At 40.8% G+C, this 20,422-nt stretch overlaps 1 protein-coding gene across 17 annotated transcripts in view; it reads left to right on the forward strand.

The window, feature by feature from the left end:
• The first annotated feature begins 3,132 nt into the window (after positions 1 to 3,132).
• lrrfip1b (leucine rich repeat (in FLII) interacting protein 1b) overlaps positions 3,133 to 20,422 on the forward strand; it is a 70,175-nt gene continuing 52,885 nt past the window's right edge. For 9 of the 17 annotated variants that reach the window (XM_077199214.1, XM_077199216.1, XM_077199221.1 and 6 more), the window contains exon 1: positions 3,133 to 3,764. In XM_077199214.1, the coding sequence (XP_077055329.1) occupies positions 3,675 to 3,764 (90 nt within the window). In that variant the 5' untranslated portion in view covers positions 3,133 to 3,674. The remainder of the gene's footprint in view (positions 3,765 to 20,422) is intronic. The other 8 variants (XM_077199228.1, XM_077199223.1, XM_077199220.1 and 5 more) reach the window with 2 other exon arrangements.

Here is a 20,422-nt window from a genome sequence, read left to right on the forward strand (position 1 = left end):
TTGTTGTTTTTTTTCGACAAAAATGGATGGATTTATAGCGTTTTGAAAAAAAATATACAATTAACTTTGAATTTATCATCAACAATATTGTTGTTTGATTTAATAATAATTTTTCATGATGGTGATGGTCTCGATCTCCACGTCGGAGAAGTGTCTCCTCTTTGCCGTCTTCCGTGTGTCCATGGCGTAAAATGAGGGTGTGGGGGAAGCGGATACTTGAATATATAGGGGCGTGTTATTCTAATGACGATCGTTTTCAGCCGCGGCATTTATCAAGGGCAGGTATTGCGTACACCTGGATTTCAAAGGTACGCACCGCTTCATAAATCAGGCGGTGAGAGGAGTGTAAGCATAATCTTACGCCAACATATACGCCCGTTTCTACGCAAGAATGATAAATGAGGGCCAATATGTCGACCTTCATAGAAGGGGATTCCCGCGCCTATGTAGATATAAATGCCTCATTCTAAGGTTATAAAAACATTACGGTTTATTAAGTAAGTTCTTTATACACCACTGAACACATAGTTATGGATGTCATATTGCATTTCTGTTAATAGATACTCAAATTTTTTTACACATTGCACCTTTAAAAGTGTATTTTTTTGCACTTTGTTAAAAAATATATTTTAGATATATTTTAATTGTGTGCTGGAAATGAGCATTGTAACAATGCATTGAAAGTATACTTTCAAATTACATTATAGTATACAATAGTATTTTGTACAAATTATAGATAATATTCTTTGTCCATTAATGTCAATTTGTTATTGGTGTTACATACGTGTGATCGATGCCGATAGCCTCGTGGGCAAGCGCGCCGACATGTAGCGGCTGAGTTCGAATCCCGGCTTGTGGACCTTTCCCGATCCTGTCCTCTCTCTCTCTCAGCCTCACTTTCTGTCTAGCTACTGTCCTATCCCAGCAAGCAATTTTGCGTTTAAAAGGCGTCTAATAGCCTTCTAAACACAGCTCTGGCGTCTAAGCTAAAACGAGGCTAATTTTGGGTTGTCAGTGAAAATTTAATAGACGTCTAAACGTAGCCCAAGAATAGACTAGATGTCAATTAGACCACTATTGAACGACTACATACATACGTCTAAAAGTAGCCCAAGAATAGACTAGACGTCATTTAAACCGCTATTGAATGACTACATATATGCATCTAATAGACAGCCCAGCAAGCAATAGCCGCCATTTCACCATCTCGGTTAAATATAGACCCGATATTGTCCGGCTATGTGTAACCCACTTCTAGCCAGAATAACATTGAATCTGGTTACATGTATTTTTTTTTACAAAATAACTTGCGAGATGTTTATGTTCATAACTCATATTCACTGTCTATCTTGTCTATAACTGTCAGTCCTTCACTGAACAATCAGCATTCATTAGCAGAATGCTAGCATGTAATGGGCAACAACAACTCAACCTGTAAGAAATCGAAAGCACATAAGTACTCATTCATCCAACTTTCGACCTATAACCCATGTTGAACTTGCAAAACCTACAATCAAATCTGAGATTTCTCAACGGCAATCGGGTGAAAGAGATCACCCCCAGTAGAAGTCTGGTGGAACTACAACCAAAATTCGGTACAATAGGACTTAATAGGGAGTGACCAGGCTCTCAGTAGACGGGCTCTGGCCCGTCCAATTCAGAGCTAAATCGCCAATACATTCGACCATTTAATGAAATGACCCTTGCACCTTGTAGATATTATTAGCAATGCAAACATGATGGGATATCAACCATATCATGTGCTGCCTGGCCACAATACTACAATTAATAAGTTTTGACGGGCTACAAATAGCGGGTCTGACTATGAGCTAAATAGTGGCTACGCACAGCCTACAGATTAGAACATATCAAAGAAATGAAACCAAACACCTTGTAATCACGGTTGACTTTGCTTATAGGATGGAATATCATACATCTCGCAAGTTATTTTGGAAAAAAATACATGTAACCAGATTCAATGTTATTTTGGCCAGAAGTGGGTTACACATCGGACAATATCGGTTCTATATTTAACCAAGATGGTGAAATGACGGCTATGCTTGCTGGGATCCTAATAAAAAGAGAAACCATCAAAAATAAATATTTTAAAAAATATATTATAGATACACTTACTTGTAACACAAATAAAGTACACTTTAATATCACTAATCAAGCATGTAATTAGTCCCTACACAGGCATGGGCTACTTAAAGTATACTAAGTATACTTGAAGTTGGTCCAATTTAGTACACAAAATACACTTAAATTTATGCTGTACTACAATTTAATTACAACTAAAATATACTTAATACAAAATTAGTGGTTTTAAAATAGCACACCTCAAGTTAACTAATCATTAACACACTTGAAGTATACTGATAATTAGTCTGGCTGCAAGTATACTTAGCATTTTTTTTCACCAGCTGGACCAAGTAAACACATAGATAGATAGATAGATAGATAGATAGATAGATAGATAGATAGATAGATAGATAGAAATACATAAAGATAGATAGACAGACAGCAGATAGATGGATGGATGGATAGATAGATAGACAGACAACAGATAGATAGATAGATAGATAGATAGATAGATAGATAGATAGATAGATAGATAGATAGATGGACAGACGGACAGACGGACAGAGAGATAGATAGATAGATAGATAGATAGATAGATAGATAGATAGATAGATAGATAGATAGATAGATAGATAGATAGATAGATAGATAGATTGATTGATTGATAGATAGATAGATAGATGGAAAGACGGACAGAGAGATAGATAGATAGATAGATAGATAGATAGATAGATAGATAGATATATAGATAGAAATACATAAAGATAGATAGACAGACAGCAGATAGATGGATGGATAGATAGATAGATAGACAGACAGACAGACAGACAACAGATAGATAGATAGATGGACAGACGGACAGAGAGATAGATAGATAGATAGATAGATAGATAGATAGATAGATAGATAAAAATGGCGCGTGAATCATATTCAACAATAATACTCTGAAAATATTTTGCGAACTGGTGCTAAATGAAGGAAGACTGAAATAATTAAAATGCAAAGGTCAGGTTCCGCCCACATGCCCCGCCCACTTTTCGCCCTGCGTCCAGCACAGCCTGAAATCAGACCGTGTGCCATTGGGCTGCTTTTTATTTTGTCATCCTCATAGGGCCGCTCATCATCCGGGTTCGCTTTGCCCTAGAAAATGCAGCTCTGGACCGACAACTTATTCTTCATTCGTTTGGTTTGACGTTACACCGAACGAACGTAGGAAAGGACTATAAATTAGGATGACCGGTTATTTACAGGAGTGTAGATAGTAGGCTATCGTGTTCATGGCGTATCACCACACTGTCATCTTTCGTCCTATCCGTGATGTTTTGACATATCGATGTCTCGTTTGAATGTGCAACAGGCTCCCGCAATATATTCATGCGGTTTATGGAGACGATGGGTCATCAGAGGGAGCATGCATCCTAGTGCTCTAAATTTTTTTGCTTGTGGTTACAATATAGCCATTTATTAATGTTGTTCACTTACGACCATGACTCTTTGAATAGTGATCTTTGATATGCACACAACTGAACAGCACTTCAGTTTGACTAGGTCATTTTTGTCGAGGATTGTGCCAGAGTATAAGGGAATTTAAAATGGCAACTCAAGTTACTGGGAGGAAAAGAATTCCCAACCGGGAGAAACTATCGGCGGAGGATGATGCTCTCAGTCAAATAGCTCGAGAGGTAAGACAGATGAACAGCATTTCACGTGGTACTTTTATAACCGCAACTCTATCGTGCTGCGCAAAATGTAGTCCTTTTACAAGGGCTGGAGTTCTTCAAATGTAGTCTTAACTGGAATTCCCAACGATCTTGCTGAAATATGATTGGGTTTTGCCATTTGTGCTGCGCGCTGTACCTTTTTTCCGCATGCAGTAGCCTACGGAAAAATGAGCACGGATACGATGACGCTTGTCCTTTCATAATGTGAATGGGAAACATTGCACCCCTCCCCTTCCAATTATTAGGCGCTTGTAAATGACAAAAAACACATTATTCGTCGCAGTCTGAATCGAGGCATTGTTGCTAGCATGACCTACATGATTGCACGACTTCAGTTAATAGGAAGACAAGCATTTCCCCAATACAAATAGGGCTAGTGCAGTTGAGCTACAGCATCATCATGTTTGGATACTTGCACAGCTGCGTGACGTCATGAAGCGAAGCTCAAACGAAAATGCTGAGAGAATGTCCCAGACTGCTGACGTCAGAAACTACTCCGATGCGGCACATCACACCCAGTAAAATGGCCCAAATAACCTTAGGGATATATTTTAAAATGCAAAGAGCTCAAATCGTGGTTATCACTTAAATACTCTGCCATATGTGATCCTGCATCGTCCTCCTGTCGTTTTGCTTTCAGTTTGTAATGAAAAGCAGACACAAGCAGCTAAGCATATTTCTTTTCTGAATGGAAAATGTGGGTTATAAATGCAGAAAATAATTGGTGCAGGGATTTAGTCAAGCTTGCTATTTTTACATCTAGCCTATTACACATTTTATTATATCAATTATTTATCATAAACAGTTAATGGATGTTATTATAATTAAGTCATTTTATTTCTAATGTTTCAAAAGATATTATGACCATATTAAAAGTCAGTTATTTGTGTTTCATGAGTTCACACATACAAATGATTAGATAGAGTAAACGAGTATGTGTATTTTGACATGCTGTCCGGGGGAGGGCTCCGAGCTCGGAATGTGGCCTGAACCCAGAGTGCCCCCTGTATCTCTCATTAGGATAATAACCATGCGAGTGTGAGGACACAGGGTTGTGAAGGGATGCAGAAAAAAACAGTCTAGGAACATAGGTGGGTCAGCTACGTATTCATACATTAGCCTAGGCCTCTCATGCTGATTGGATAGATCAATTGAACGTGCTCCTCCTGAACTTTGTTAATAAACATAATTTAGTTCCACTTAGTTATTTACAAAAATATTCAGGTTTTCAGGTTCACCTAAAAACCTCTGTGACCTTTTGGATCAACTGACCACATCTGGAAAGCATTTCCTCACTGAAGAATCCACACATCTTCACAATTTTCCCCACCACGCTTCTTTCTTCTAATTGACCTTGACCTTACCTTGATGCTTAGCTTGTGCCCTTAATAGGGAAAATCTTTCGATGTAGTATGGAAATGTATCAGGGATACTTAATCTATAAAATTAGCTCCAGTTAAGGGATGGAAAAAGTAATGATGCTTTGCATCATTTGCCCTCTGGTCCTTTTGTTCTTGTAAAACTCTGTACCCACCCTCTTTTAAACTTACCATCCCTCTAACAGGATGAATCAGTCCCTGTAGAGTAGAATAAACTCTACATCCGCAAATGTTTTTCCTTTCTTTTTGATCCTCTTTCTCATTGAAACTGCACAATCAGCCATTGCCCAAGGCAGGGAGAATTGAGTCGAAGTTAAAGGAATAGGCTTGTTAAAACAATTAAAATGTTGTCATTATTTTCATATCTTCATGTCATTCCAAACCCCTATGACTTTCCTCCTTCTGTTTAACACAAAAGTAGATTTTTTTGTAAAAACTGGCTGCTGTTTACAATATTATGAAAATAAATGACAAATGTTGCTAACAGGCTCAACAAAAATGTACCATAAAAGTATTGTTAATGTTGTCCATACTATTTGTGACATCTTTTCCATTAACAGGCAGAAATTTAAGTTGTCACACTGAAAAATGTTATTCGCCCTGCCTGTCCAATTCATGAACAATTAAGTTGATTATTCATTTGGGTTTGTGCTTTTTGGAACTATAATGATTGAATAACTATGCACATAGTCTGATCTTTTCAGTGATTCATTTGATCCAGTTCACAAAATCTGCTTACACATTCATGGGTTATAGCCGATTTGTGCCACACGGGAGGAAAAAATCAGAATTGTGTCACTTGAACCATGTAATGTATATGCGGTGTTAGACAGCTCTGTTTAGGCATGATTTAGGAGTGCAGTCTGATATGGAGTCATTATTGCACTGTGCCACTCAGACAACTTTGTAGCACTTACAAGGTTCATCTGTGATAAGTATAATCAACATCTCTGCCATCTGAGCTGTTTTTATACACTAGGCATTAGGGAACAGCAAAACTCTGTAGAAACTTGATAATTTTTTTCCCTCGCAGATGCGTTTTGGATTGGGGTTTAGACTTTGTTTCAATGTGGTGCTGGTTAGTTCTTGCCATGACGGTCATGTGAAAGTCTTATAAAGTCTTTCCCACCCATTTTATAGTTGATGCAATGTTTTTATTTAGCCTAAACAATGCTTTTTATATTGTCCTAACAGATTTTTGGCTTCTTCTCAGCATGTTTCTGAGCTTAAACTGCTCACTCTGTTTTATTGTACAGTGATGGTTTGTTCTGCTCATCACATTACAGACAGTAAAAATGGTACGAACTAGGGTCGGAGGCACAGCCATGTTCAGACTGTCAATCCAAATCAGATTTTTGTGCATATCCGATTGGAATCCGATCATATTTAACAAGTGTGAATGGGAAAAATTCATATGAAATGCGTTAATATGTTAGACGTTGTTTTAGGAAATGTGCTGAAAGTCACTGCAGAAACAAGGTTGTGTTGTTGCAAAGTGCCGATCGAGCAGAAATAACAGAGACATGTTTTGATACGGCGTAGATGACAATAAAGCCGTGTGTACCAGCCTCCTACGTTTCTGCTGCTGCATCAGAAGAGGTAGTAGTCCCGCGTGATGGCTAAATACCGTCATGTTGTAGATAAGACCGCATCTGTATTGCAAATCCCTCCACGTTGCTGTTGTTGTTGTTTTTGGAGTATGCCTACCAATGCAATGTCATAAAAACCAAAGCAGATATTCTGGAAAACAAAAGAGCACCACAGGACACACATTGGGTCTGAACAGTTTCAATACACAGTGTGGACAGTCGATTAGATTCCAATCGGACACACAAATAATCGGATTTGGACTGACAGTATAAACATAGCCTAAGGTCCTTTATTGGGCCCTAGGGTTAGGGGTCCACCCATACAATTTGACTGCAATGATAGCTGATGCCTCAATAAAAAAAAACAGCCAGTGTAGAAACACAACTTTTTGTCTGGAAATGAGCCCCAATAAATTAATTCTAATGTTTCTTTTTGGAGAGAAATTGAGAATTAAGTGAAGGCAATCTGAACTCTATGACCGACCTCTTTCAAAGTGAAATATCTTCACTGTGTCTTAGTTGCACAGAAGCAGAAATCACATCTCATGATCCAAATTTAACATCTACCTCAGTCACAGCATGTGGAGTCCATTGGAACTTTGGACTCCATTCACATTCAACCCTTTTTCCACTTACTACCCTTGTATTTTCCAACTCCTGAGACAGGAAGCAGAAAGCCTTTAAGGCTGTACGTCTTAGGCTTTGTTCCAAATGGCACTCTTGATATGTACTTATGGTGCTGCAGACCTGCCATGGCTCGTGTGTCTGTGAGACAGTAGGACATCCCATTGGATATTTTAGGGATTTCACGACCGCCCACTTTGCAGAAGCACTAATGCAGGCTCCAGCAAAACTTTTGGGACCTTTCAACTCTCTACATTGCAAGTAAATCACACACATATGTGACTAAATAATGTCTATCATTAGCTACGGGCTAAGAAGTACTTTAACATAGATATGTTTTCACGTGCCCAAACACTGACTGAGTGTTTGAGAGTTTCTCTCTCTGTCTCCATGTCTTTACAGCACAGTGAGTGCACTATTCCTATTCACAGCATATTTGACACACTCCTGGCATGGCTGCGAGTGCTCTGTGTTTCTTTCACACACAAGCAAAGAGAGAGAAAGCAAGGGAGTCTTATATACCACATACTAATGCACTATAATATTCTTTATTTTTTTCCTGTCAAAAAGATAAGGAATTGTCAGAATTTGTTCAGAATTATTCAGCCTTTAAAGTCACCATGAAATCAGAATTGAAGTTTTTTGGCTTGTGGTATGAATATGTTAGCCTTTACTGTTATCTATAAGCTAGTGCGACTGTGCTCAAAAACAATGACAGTCTCTCACTCAAAGCAGGAAGTCTTTCACTTCCGCCATTACGGATCAATGATGTCACACGAACATCCGTAGCGCGCACAGTCTGCTACGGTCCAGAGACATGATATCTCAGGGCGGATCGTATGCAGGAGTCTGCGCAGACCTCAAAATGGACCCATTTGAATTCTGCACATAATGCTGTATTTTAAAGCGTTATGGATGAGATTAGGAGGAGAAACAGTTAGAGATTAGGGGGAAACTGTGGCTTTACCGAGCACAATGCCTCTGGCCAGGCTGTGATATAAACTAAACGCTATTGGCTATTTAAAAAAAGGGGAGGTGCTGTTAGATATGTCCCGCCCTGTCTTCCTGTTTTAGTGGAAATGACGTGTGTTCGACATCGGCTGCGTCTGGATGTTACCGATCGGTGAGAGTTGCCGCGTACAGGCGGGGAGGAGCTGAAAACGGAGACGTGAAATCGGACACTTTCTGCTTTCCGTAGTGACCGCTCACATGGTGTTTGCGTACTTTACCACAGCTGAAGTGAAATAAATGCTATATTTGTCAAATACACAGACGTTTCAGATATGTTTCCATTTAATACTTCATGTACTGCTAAATACAACGTATGTTTGTACAAGAATAAAGTTCAACTTAAAGGGTTAGTTCACCCAAAAATGAAAATTAAGTCATTAATTACTCACCCCCATGCTGTACCAACCCCGTAAGACCTTCGTTCATCTTCGGAACACAAATGAAGATATTTTTGATTAAATCTGAGAGGTGGATCACTGCTACATAGGCTGCCAGAGGGAATGAAACTTGACGGCCCAGAAAGTCATTAAAGAACATGTTTAAATATTCCATGTGCCTACAGTGGCGCAACTATAAGTTTATCAAGCGACGAGACTACTTTTTTTCCGAAAAAAAACAACATAATAACGACTTTATTCGACTATTCCTTTTCATTCCTTGTGGGCCTGAGACGAGAGTTCAAGAGATTTCCACGACGCATGCGCGAGAACTGAACAAGAAGTATTAGAAGAAGAACGTTCTCTTCTCAGTTCTCGCGCATGCGTCGTGGAAATCTCTTGAACTCTCGTCTCAGGCCCACAAGGAAGAAAAGGAATAGTCGAATAAAGTCGTTATTATGTTTTTTTTTCGGGAAAAAAGTATTCTCGTCGCTTGATAAACTTATAGTTGAGCCACTGTAGGCACATGGAATATTTAAACATTTTCTTTAATGACTTTCTGGGCCGTCAAGTTTCATTCCCTCTGGCAGCCTATGTAGCAGTGATCCACCTCTCAGATTTAATCAAAAATATCTTCATTTGTGTTCCGAAGATGAACGAAGGTCTTACGGGGTTGGTACAGCATGGGGGTGAGTAATTAATGACTTAATTTTCATTTTTGGGTGAACTAACCCTTTAAGCCTATACTATTTAAATACCAATGTAGTGGGGTCTAAGTTTTTATTTATCAGTTTTATTTTGATGAACATGACACAATATAACATCAGAACTACATGAAAATTGCTTTATTGTTATAAAAAACTGATTTGTGAACATTAATGGAACTGAAGGTGTTCGAATAAACACGAAACACTGTCAACACATTGCTACCTGCCCATAAGAAAATGACTAGCCAATGGCAATTCTTTTGCCAAGGCAAGGGTGTAACTTTGGTTTAAGAAGTGGGGGGTACACAAAATGTGGGAATTTTTTTCCGATTTTAATCACATTTCCTGGGTGATACAAAATTATAATGATAAATTCTGCCAAAAAGAATAGTAGGCTATGTATAAGAAAAAGATGTCTTACTTTTTTAATTGTTTAATAGGGGCCGATCGCCAAGACTTCAGAGAATCATTGTATAAAGTAAAAAAATTTTAGCTATTAATGTTTTGTGTAAATCAGATTTAAATAATGTGAGACTTAATTTCCACTGTAATGTAGAAACAACATAAAGACAGTATATTTTAAATAATCGTTTAAAGGCATATCTTTTTATGAATGAAGGCCAGTATCACTGATATTAATATAGCTACTGATGTCTCGAAAATAATCCCCCCCCCCACCCCCCAATTTTAAACATTTATTAGGCTTCAAAAAATTAGAACAAACCTCACATAAACCCATGATAAATGTCATATTATGTTGACTTTCTGTCTAACAGCTGTGCCTTTATTGTCTAACATGTATGAAATATACATAAATTTAATAAGGATATCAAAGAGTCCGCACTGCATAAATTATAAATTAAATATGAATTTTTAATTTAAATTAATTAATTCAAAATATTATTTTATTTGATGAATCCGTTCTTTAGTCAAGAGCAGTTAGTAATATTCTCTGTTCCCTTTGTTCTTTGGTTAACTTTAGTGACAGAGAAAATGAGTGGCTGCTGTCACTTTAAGATCTGCCGCTGCTAACAGGATCTCACGCTACTCATTCTCTCTCTACTCTTTACTTTCATTTAAGATTTAATTTAACTCATCTAAGACTGTTCATGTGGGATACTCGACAAAATGGACACTTTGGCATAAATGTGTGTGGTTATTGTTAGTTCAAACGCGAAAGAGAACTCGATACTGGCACGTCTCTCTCTCTCTCTCTCTCTCTGTGTGTGTGTGTGTCAGGAGGACATTCACTGAGCACGTTCTCTTTTGTCTTGCCGCGCATGAATGGTTTAAAAGCATTTGCATGAATAAGAGCATGATCATATAATGCTAGCTAAAGAATGACAGAAAGAACAAATAAAATGCAGTTAATTGCGTTAAATATTTTAACGCGTTAAAGCTGGGCAAAAATTAATCGCATGCGTTAACGTTGACAGCACTACTTAGTTGCTGACAGAAAATGCTGCGTTTTAAAGTTTACTCGTTTTCATGGTAGGCCTACAGAATGTTTTTTTTTAGTAGGCTACACAGAATGCTTTTTAGTAAGCTACACAGAATGTTATACATTAGGCTACATATTTAGCTAACAGTCTGAAGTTACCTAGCAGCAGTGCATGTTAACGTTAGCTCAGTCAACGTAAAAGGCTGATTTATACTTCTGCATCGGACCCTCGGCGGAGCCTCTACGCTATAGACTACGCGTTGGTTTTCATTTATACTTCTGCGTCGCTGTCCGCGTTGACGCGCAATTACACATGCAGAGGGAGCATGTGAAACCCGAGGGAGGGGTACTAGCAGACCAATCACAGTGCTTGTGTCCGCGTAGAATTGACGCGTTGTTACATTTTTGGAGAGGTGCACGTCAGGGTACGCCGAAGGGTACACGCGCTACACACAGCCTACGACGTAGCTACGGCGTGAGTTCGACGCAGAAGTATAAATTGGGCTTTAAGGCCTCATTATGCTTCTGCGTCAACTCCACGGCGTAGCTACGCCGTCACTCCTACGGCGTCGTGGCCGTTTTATGGTTCTGCGTCAGGTTGAGCTGCATCGCGGTGCATCTGACCAATCACAGCCCTTGTGGTCTGCGTCGCCTGGACGCGTAGTTACAATTTTTTGGAGGTGCACGTCGAGCTACGGGGGAGGGGTTCGCGGCGACGCAGAGGGGTCTGCGGGGGTACGCCGTCGATTCGACACAGAAGCATAAAACAGGCTTTAGGCGAACATCAACAGGTGTAGACAGAAAATATGATTGTCCTGACCTGAGCTAATTTACTGAATCAACCAACTCACATCTCCTTTCTTTTCATCCATGATGACATTAAAATCAACTGTTGTTATTTCTGGTGTTTAGTCGCTGTCTGTGCCGCTATACCCGCTCACTACAGCGTTCAGCGAGCTATTTTTAGAATGTGCATGCAAAGTTCCTGGACTTGGACGGGACACAAACGGGATTTTGAAAATTGGAGGGGACATGTCCCCCCTGTCCCCATAAAATTACGTCCATGTGCCAAGGTGTGCATAGAGGGTGGGTTTGTGGAGGGAAAGGTGTGTTTTTTGGCTCATGAGGTGAAGATAATTTAGCTGACCTAGTAGTAGAAGTGTATTTAGCCCCTGCCTCACTGCAGCAACAGATTGGCCAGCCACCACCCACTGACCTGCATTATTTAAGCCTCTCCGCAACATCCTGTGTTAATCGCCCCTCTAGGAGCTTCAATACTGTGCATCATTTTGGCCGCTCATTCAACTCCTCGGACAACTAAAATGTATTCCCTTTCAGGGCTACTGATGACAGTTTCCAGTGTAAAGTGCCAGGAATGCAGAGACAGTTATTCTGTTAGTCATACAGGGTCATATATCAGCATATTCTGCTCTCTGTGGTGCAGTGGAAGGCAAAGCTGATGTTGTTGGCCATTGCGAGTGTGCATGTTAGGGGGGTTGCAGTAAGCTTGCGATTAAGTTGCTGGGTAGACCGAGGTGAGGAGCAGACAGGAAGTGATGCGTTATGGGCCTGCATTGTGCTCTAAGAGCAGATTAGTCTGGAGCTACTCTCCATGGCCGTCTAATCTCCTGCTCTGTCTCCTAGAAAACAAAAACAACTGATTCCCCATTATTGTTTTTTACATTTACTCAGAATCACTTTTAAACCAGTTTATCTGGCCAGTATCACATAATTGTTTAATCATTGTTTATTTGCACACTCCGTGTTGTTTCAGTATCTAATTAACCAACAGAATTACGCAAATCAGGTAATGCCACAAATAAGCCAACAACTTTAGTGCCAAACGCAATTTGTACTGTGCAATTTTCCATCTTGCAGGCCATTTCTGAGTACTTAGTTGTGGATGATCCAGCAGACTATCATGCTAAACTAGCATGCTAAACTATACTAATACGATCCAGGCTCTGTAAAATGCTGAACGTTTTGTCAATTAATTATTATCTTCTAAAATATTTACTGGTGGCTTTATACAAGCAATAATTGGGTAAATGACATGATGGTTATTTTTTTTTTAAATCTTTTATCTTATTAAAAAATATGTTAAAAATGCAATTCATTCAAAAACTGACTTGAATGAATCTGCATTAAAATTCTTAAAAGGAAAACCTTATGAATATTCCATATTCATTTTTTTATTATCATTTAGTATACGATTATTTAACAAAATAATTTCTGCTTATTAATATTTGAAAAACTTTACTAAATCTACTGAATCAGCTTAAATAAAACCACTAAATTGTCATTGAGAGTCAATAAATGTAACATTTTCATTCTTGCACTGAATTACGACATGAATTTGCTCTGAATATTTTAATGATTTGCTTGTGTTTTCCTAACAAATTGTTACAAACTTTATTGGCGACTCCATTTTCAGTCCATGCAGACACACACGCACGTCACACGCACGCACACACACACACACACACACACACACACACACACACACACACACACACACACAAACACACATATTTGTGATCTGGGTGAATTGTGACTCAGCATACTTGATATTCAAATTAGCCCCTCCACAAGACTGTGGAGGAGGAGGAACGCTGTTGTTGTTTGTTCCATTAGTCCCTATGCAAAGTTCATTTTGCACTCTTGCTCCGAGTCACATATGTTAAATATGGCTGTGAGGTGCAGGCTTGTTTGCTTTGGAGGCTTTTACTATGTGTGCTCATGGTTCCAAAGACACGATGAGTGTAAGTTAAAATGTGCTGGGCCAGAACCACAGCTGCCTATACTTCGTTTCTGCCGTGTGGACTGCATATCAAACTTAATAAATGTTTCCATGCTAGAAGTTCTATACAATAGATCAAGAAAATATTAAGGCTAGGTGATTTTGTTTTTGGATTGTCTAATTGAAAGAGAGTCTATTCTGAGCTGGTCTGCCCTGGAGCTGATTGTGAGGTGAAGTTAATTCACATGGGCCTGCCAAAGCATGAGTTTGATCTCAGATATTTAGGCGTTCCATTGCAGTGGTGTCTACTCTGCAATAAAGATTCTGTGTGGGTGCCAGGCATGCCCAGTCAGCTCCTAAGGGTGCTGGATGTGTTCATTGAGAAATATATCGACGCGCACAGCCGCGGTGGATGTTTCAGCCTCGCATCTGTTGACTTTCTTCTTGAGGGATGAAACCCAAATATATTGTAACGACTCGAATCTCGTGTTTACTGAGGCAGCGTGTAGATTACGAGACCGTAGGCCTATAACACATATTAAAACATTATTGTCTGGTAATTATGGCTGCATTTAATTTTAAGAAATTAAAATGATGAAATATTATCGGACTTTAAGAAGTTAGATATTTAAATTCAGCCTACCATTCATACCGTGTTTCACTTATCCAGTGTTTATGGCTGCATTTAATTCTGAGGAATTAAAATGATGAACAGCGAACACACGCTGCTCTGTCTGCCCCACAGACTTGCGGCCATGCAGTGTTCCTTCTGCACATCGAAAATCGTTTTTGATTTTTCCCTGCCAGTCCTCCACTTCAGGGTATCGAAAACGAGACGAAAATAGCAGCGCTATCCCCCCGTGGAGGGACAAGCGAGAACTGCTCCTCCGCGGAGCCCTCAGGAAATCGATGTTTGTATCCAGCATCAAGTGCGCTTCATGTTTTCAACTCCACACGAAAGAAAACGTGTTGGCACCAGGCCAGAGAACCACGTTCCTTGGAGTGGTGTGGGACTCGGTCACGATGCAGGCACAATTGTCTCCTGCACGGATCGATTCCATCCTGGCCACGGTGACCAGGATAAAGCTAGGCCAAGCCATCACTGTAAAACATTTTCAGAGAGTGCTAAGGCTTATGGCAGCAGCGTCCAATGTCATTCCATTTGGCCTGCTGCACATGAGGTTCCTGCAGTGGTGTTTGAAAACCAAGGGGTTTCCACGAGTGGGAACCCGTTCCGCATGATCAGGGTTACGTGCAGATGCCTTCGTTCCCTATCTATGTGGAAAAAAAGCTTGGTTTCTGTCCCAAGGCCCCGTGCTGGGAGCGTCATATCACCGGAAAGCCGATTCGACAGACGCCTCCACGGGTTGGGGTGCGGCCATGGATAGCAGGGCTCTGAGGAGCTTCCTCCCAGACTTCAGGGGTCACCACGCAGACAATGTGTCGGTGGTCTCCTTCTTGATTCATCAGTGGGTTCTGAGATTGCGCCCTCTATCTAGATTGGCGCATCAGATCCTCCTGTGGTCTCAGGGGAAACTGTTATCTTAGAGCAATGCACGTCCCAGTAGGGGTGGGCGATATAGCCTCAAAATTATATCACGATATTTCAAGAATAATTGCGATAATGATATTTCTGACGATATAGACTTTTTTTTTGTTGTTGTTGAAAGTTTTCTTATTATGTTTATCTCGCCTAAATGATTGCTCACTCATTGCGTTTTAACAATGTGGTAATTTTGTTGTTAAGAGTTTACACAACACAAGGAAGCTTGATTTCAATCTTTGAATTAAATGTTAAATATGTGTAGGTCTAACACCAGTATTCAGAAATACTACAGAAACATAATAAAGTAATCAAATGTAAAATAACACATAGTCTTTTAGTTCTGTTTCCTGATTAAATTAAATACATAGGCTAATAATTCTCATTCATTACAATTAAAGCTATCTTTTGTTGTTTTGACGACAACATTAATGACAGACGCATAGCCTATGGCTGCTGTCACTTTTACAGCTAGTGCACGGAGCCATTGCTGTTTTCATTATACTGTCTGTCACACTGTCACATGCGTTTTATACATAACCGACTGTGTTTATGAGTATACTTACCAAGACCGGAAGTTTTACACATTTTTGCGTTTTTCCCCCCATTAAAGCGATATAATCCCCGAAAAATAACTTTAGTTTCTCGCAAGCTGTAGGCTACTCTATGTATGCACGCAGTGCAACTCTCTCAGAGAGTGCGCGAGTAGCTTACTGGATAGTTTAAAACCGCTTGAATGTTTAAACTGATAAGAATTAAGAAGACTTGAAAATTATAAACTTTAGTTACATTGCACTGGTGGCCCGATTGTGCAAGAGACCATTCAGTCATGTCCCGACTCCTAAACGCGCGCGAGAGAAGACGCGCGTCAGCAGCCCCGCTGAACACTCAAGCTGTTTGTGAAATTGCTAAATCGTCATCGGAGGCTGACAGGCTGCTCTCGCGCTCAGACAGGTGTTGTTGTTGTGTGTGCTAGGGAACGTAAATGCGCCATACGTCATTGCGTCGCTATATCATTGATATCGCGATATGACACTTTTTTATCATGTAAAAATGTATACCGGTATTATCGTGGACGGTATGATATGGCACACCCCTACGTCCCAGGGACAAAAATCAGAGAGCAGACATCCTGTCGAGGCAGGGGCTGAGGCCCGGGGAATGGAGACTTCACACCGAGGTGCTGAAGTCGATATATGAGAGGTTCGGCCCAGTGGAAGTGGATTTGTTCGTGTCTCGAGGGACGTCCTACTGTCCACTGTGGTTTTCTCTCATCCATCCAGCCCCTTGTGGCCGAGGCTACGCCTGTACGCTTTTCCATCGATCGCTCTGCTCCTGGGAGTTCTGGAGAGGGTCCGTCGAGATGGGATAAGTCTACTTCTAGTTGCCCCGTATTGGCCGATCCGGGTATGGTTTTCAGACATCATAGCACTCCTGGCAGGCCAGCCTTGGCAGATCCCTCTTAGGAGTCTCAATGTTCACCCTCGACCAGACCTGTGGAAACTTTGGGCCTGGCCCCTGAGGGGGCTCAGTACCTAGAGGCTGGCCTGTCGGCTGAAGTGGTTGAGACCATACTCAGTTCCAGAGCTCCTTCCACAAGGAGATTGTACGGCTTAAAGTGGAATGTGTTTCCACTTGGTGTAGAGAGCTTGAGGTGGACCCAGTTAACTGCCTGTTTGGCTTCAGTGCTGGAGCGCCTCCAAGATCTTTGGATACTTCATTTGCTCTGCCCTGTCAGAGCTCTCGAGATATATGTCCAGAGGTCTTCTTCATGACGGAAGTCAGACCAGTTGCTGGTGTGCTTTGGGCCGCCCAAGACAGGGCTTCCAGGATCCAAACAGACCATCAGTAACTGGGTCGTTCAGGCAATCTCTATGGCCTATCAGGTGCGCAGCTTGCCTTCACCTTTGGCCGTGAGGGCTAATTCAACCAGAGGCATGGCGTCCTCTAGAGCCCTCCTTTCAGGGGCCCCGATCCAAGAAGTGTGTGATGCAGCAGGATGTATAATCATAATTATATGTATAATAAAATTATATTATATTATAATAATGATAAACCCCTCATAATCAGATTCTATATGTATATGCCGTCACATGTTACGTCATGACGCAACACCAATCAGGATTGGATTAGTTTAATCCATACTTCAGATGCGTTACGCTAAGGGCGTTCCCCAAAGTGTCGTAGTCGACGCAGTATCTCGTTCCCTTCTCAGGGTATAAGGGTTACAGTCGTAACCTGAGACGTTCTCTTTCAAGTCTTGCGCTTGAATGGACAAATTCACACAAAAATTATGTCAGCATCTTGTTAAATTTCCCAGCAGGCATAGTCTGTTATGCCTTAAGTGAACTTATACGGTTGAGAAAGACAATGCATGTGTATTGAATCTGTGCATTATGTCTTAAAAGCACAGTAGCCTAATATTCCTGCTGTCTGTGTTTTTAATGTTAATCAAACAAAAAAAGACAAGGAAATCACTCACAGCTCTGGATTGAATAGCTTTTAACTTTAATAATAATAAGGATTAATATTTAATTTATAGTCAAATATGCAATGTTATTTTACATTTGATTACTTTATTCAATTTCTGTACCTGAAAACAAATGTTAGACCTAAAAACCTAAAAAGCACTGTTTATTTTATTAGTATCTTTGCTCTATTGAATTTATTTGTGCGGTTGCTTGTAGTTAGATTATTTGTTTTCATTTTCTTTATTTTATTTGACTGTAGTCCTTTTTTCTCTGAACATAGCACATACCGATCCGTACCGAAACTGTGAACCTAAAACCGTGACACAAACCGAACCGTGAGCTATTTGAACAGGTGCACCCCTTATATATATATAAGGGGTGCCGCTCCTCCGTGAGAGATGCGAGACCGGTGCGTCTCACAGGTGTCATTCATTAACAATCATGCCACCTGCCTCGCGCCATTCTCTCACGTCCCTCGGCCTCGTTCTGCTCGCCACAATTACATTTATATTATTTTACCTGACACCATAAGGAAGCTAGTTTCAAGCCCTTTCCAAATCTGTTTTTATTTCTTTCATCATTTGTCGGTAACAAAAGCTATGATTTTCAGGATTTTTGAGGAAAAACATGGTTTATTTAACTGTCATCGTCCTGCTAGCGGTATATTTTACCTGCTCCTAATATTTTAGTAATCATCATAAATTAGGTATCATTCGGAAGCTTACAAACTCAAAATTCATCCTGTGAAAACCGTTTTGAAATTGGACGTTGTGTTATCATGGAAACAGAGCTCTAAATTCTTTTAGCATTCTCCTTCCCTATTGGGCGGTGTTAGTGTTCATATTACATTATATTACATTACATAACTATTTTATAATAAAAAGACTTTTCTAATCTTGACAAAACACATATCGTCGGAAAGGTCTGAATCTCAATGTTCCATATTTTGTGATAGAAGTGATATTTGGACAGAAACATATTAATTTGTTACAGGAGAATGCATAAAAAAAAATTCAGTGGAATGTGGGTGACACTAACTAGCTATTTTTGGTACAGCACCTAAACAAAATTTAGTGAATTTAAACACTCTTAAATTTTTGTGTTATCAACTTAAAATTAGAAACACAACTTCCCTTTCAAGGGAACTCGAGCTGCGTCAAACGCTGTGGGAACGCCCCTGCGTTGTGCGTCATGAAGCACGTATGGAATCAGCCCAATGGAGAGATGGAACGTCATAGGCGGGTGACGTCATCGACCAGGAAACTATAAAGCACCCCATAAACACAAGCGCAACAGCTTTCTGTGACTTCAGTCGCGCTATATGTGAATCTGTCCCTGTGTGAATATTGTCTGTCTTTACATACTCTGCACCACACAAACAATTTATATATATATATATATTAAGAGAGATATGGCGAACGAACAGCAGTTTAGGAAGTGTGTCCCTCCCTGCTCGCGTTATTTTACGAGTGGGGATACACACGTTCTTTGTGTTGTTTGTTTGGGAGTGCAGCATGCCCAGTCAGCTCTCGAGGGAGCTGATTGTGAGCATTGCGAGCGTCTGCCATTAAGTACGCTCCGCTCCCGCCGGGCGCTCTTCGAGGAAAGCGTTTCGGTGCGCGTTCCCCGTGGTTCGGGTCCCGCTCTTGCCGAGGCAGAGCGACGACGCGTATCGTGGGGATCGCAGATGGATCTTTCAGCGGGGTTAGAGACGGGCTCTGCCTTATCTCTCCCTTCACCTGTGAGATCCAGTGCCTCAGTCCCGTGTTCGGAAGCACGTGCTGCGGTTTCTTCCGCTCGGGCTGAGGCACCAGTTATAAATGAGGGAGATGTGGAGGATTCGCCACCTTACACTCCCGAAAGTGATGAGCTAGTGGAGGTATTAACAAGAGCTGTAGAAAAACTCAGCATTGTATGGCCAGTGACTAGACAGGAGTCTGTTTCTAAATCAAAATTAGATGAGAGATTTTTGCCGTCACGAGTGCAACCTCCACGCCGGTGCTTGCCGTTTTTTCCCGATCTCCACACTGAGGTGTCGAAATCGTGGAAAAAAACGGTGTCATATAGAGTGTTTAGTCCCCAGACTTCTACATATTCTAATATTGTGGGGGAAAAATCATATGGTTATTCGGCTATGCCTCGCGTGGAAGAGACGCTTGCGAGTTTTCTCTCCCTCGAGGCTGCGTCATCTGTTAAGGCACCGGCATTACACACCAAGCCTCTTAAAAAAGAAATATTTCGTTTTTTGTGGGTAAAGCGTATTCGGCGGCGGGTCAGGCTGCGTCATGTCTGCATACTATGTCTATTATGCAGGCATACCAGGCTGACCTGCTGAGGGACGTGAGTGAGAGTGAGGAGGTCAGTGCTGACGTGGTTCGCGAACTGCGTCAGGCTGCTGATTTATCCCTGCGCGCAACCAGAGAGTCGGCCAAGCTAGTGGGTCGATCTATGGCAGCTCTGGTGGCCGCAGAATGACATCTATGGTTAAATCAGACAAATATAAAAGAAAAAGAAAAAGCTTTCCTTTTAGACACTCCTCTCTCCCCCCTGGGTTTATTTGGCGATGCTGTAAATTCTGTCATCGATAAATTCCAGGAGAAGGAAAAGCAAACAACAGCTTTTAAGAAATTTCTCCCTTTAAAAATTCATGTCCCTGGGGCTGCTGAGCGGGAGCAGCCCCGGCCGTCTGCGAGCTCATCATATAGGGCCCTGAAGCAGAGTGTCGCGTCTTGTGCTC

The sequence above is a fragment of the Siphateles boraxobius genome, unplaced genomic scaffold (assembly GCF_051911475.1).
Source record: "Siphateles boraxobius isolate OS27281-9 unplaced genomic scaffold, OSU_SipBor_1 41, whole genome shotgun sequence".
NCBI classification, from domain to species: Eukaryota; Metazoa; Chordata; class Actinopteri; order Cypriniformes; family Leuciscidae; genus Siphateles; species Siphateles boraxobius.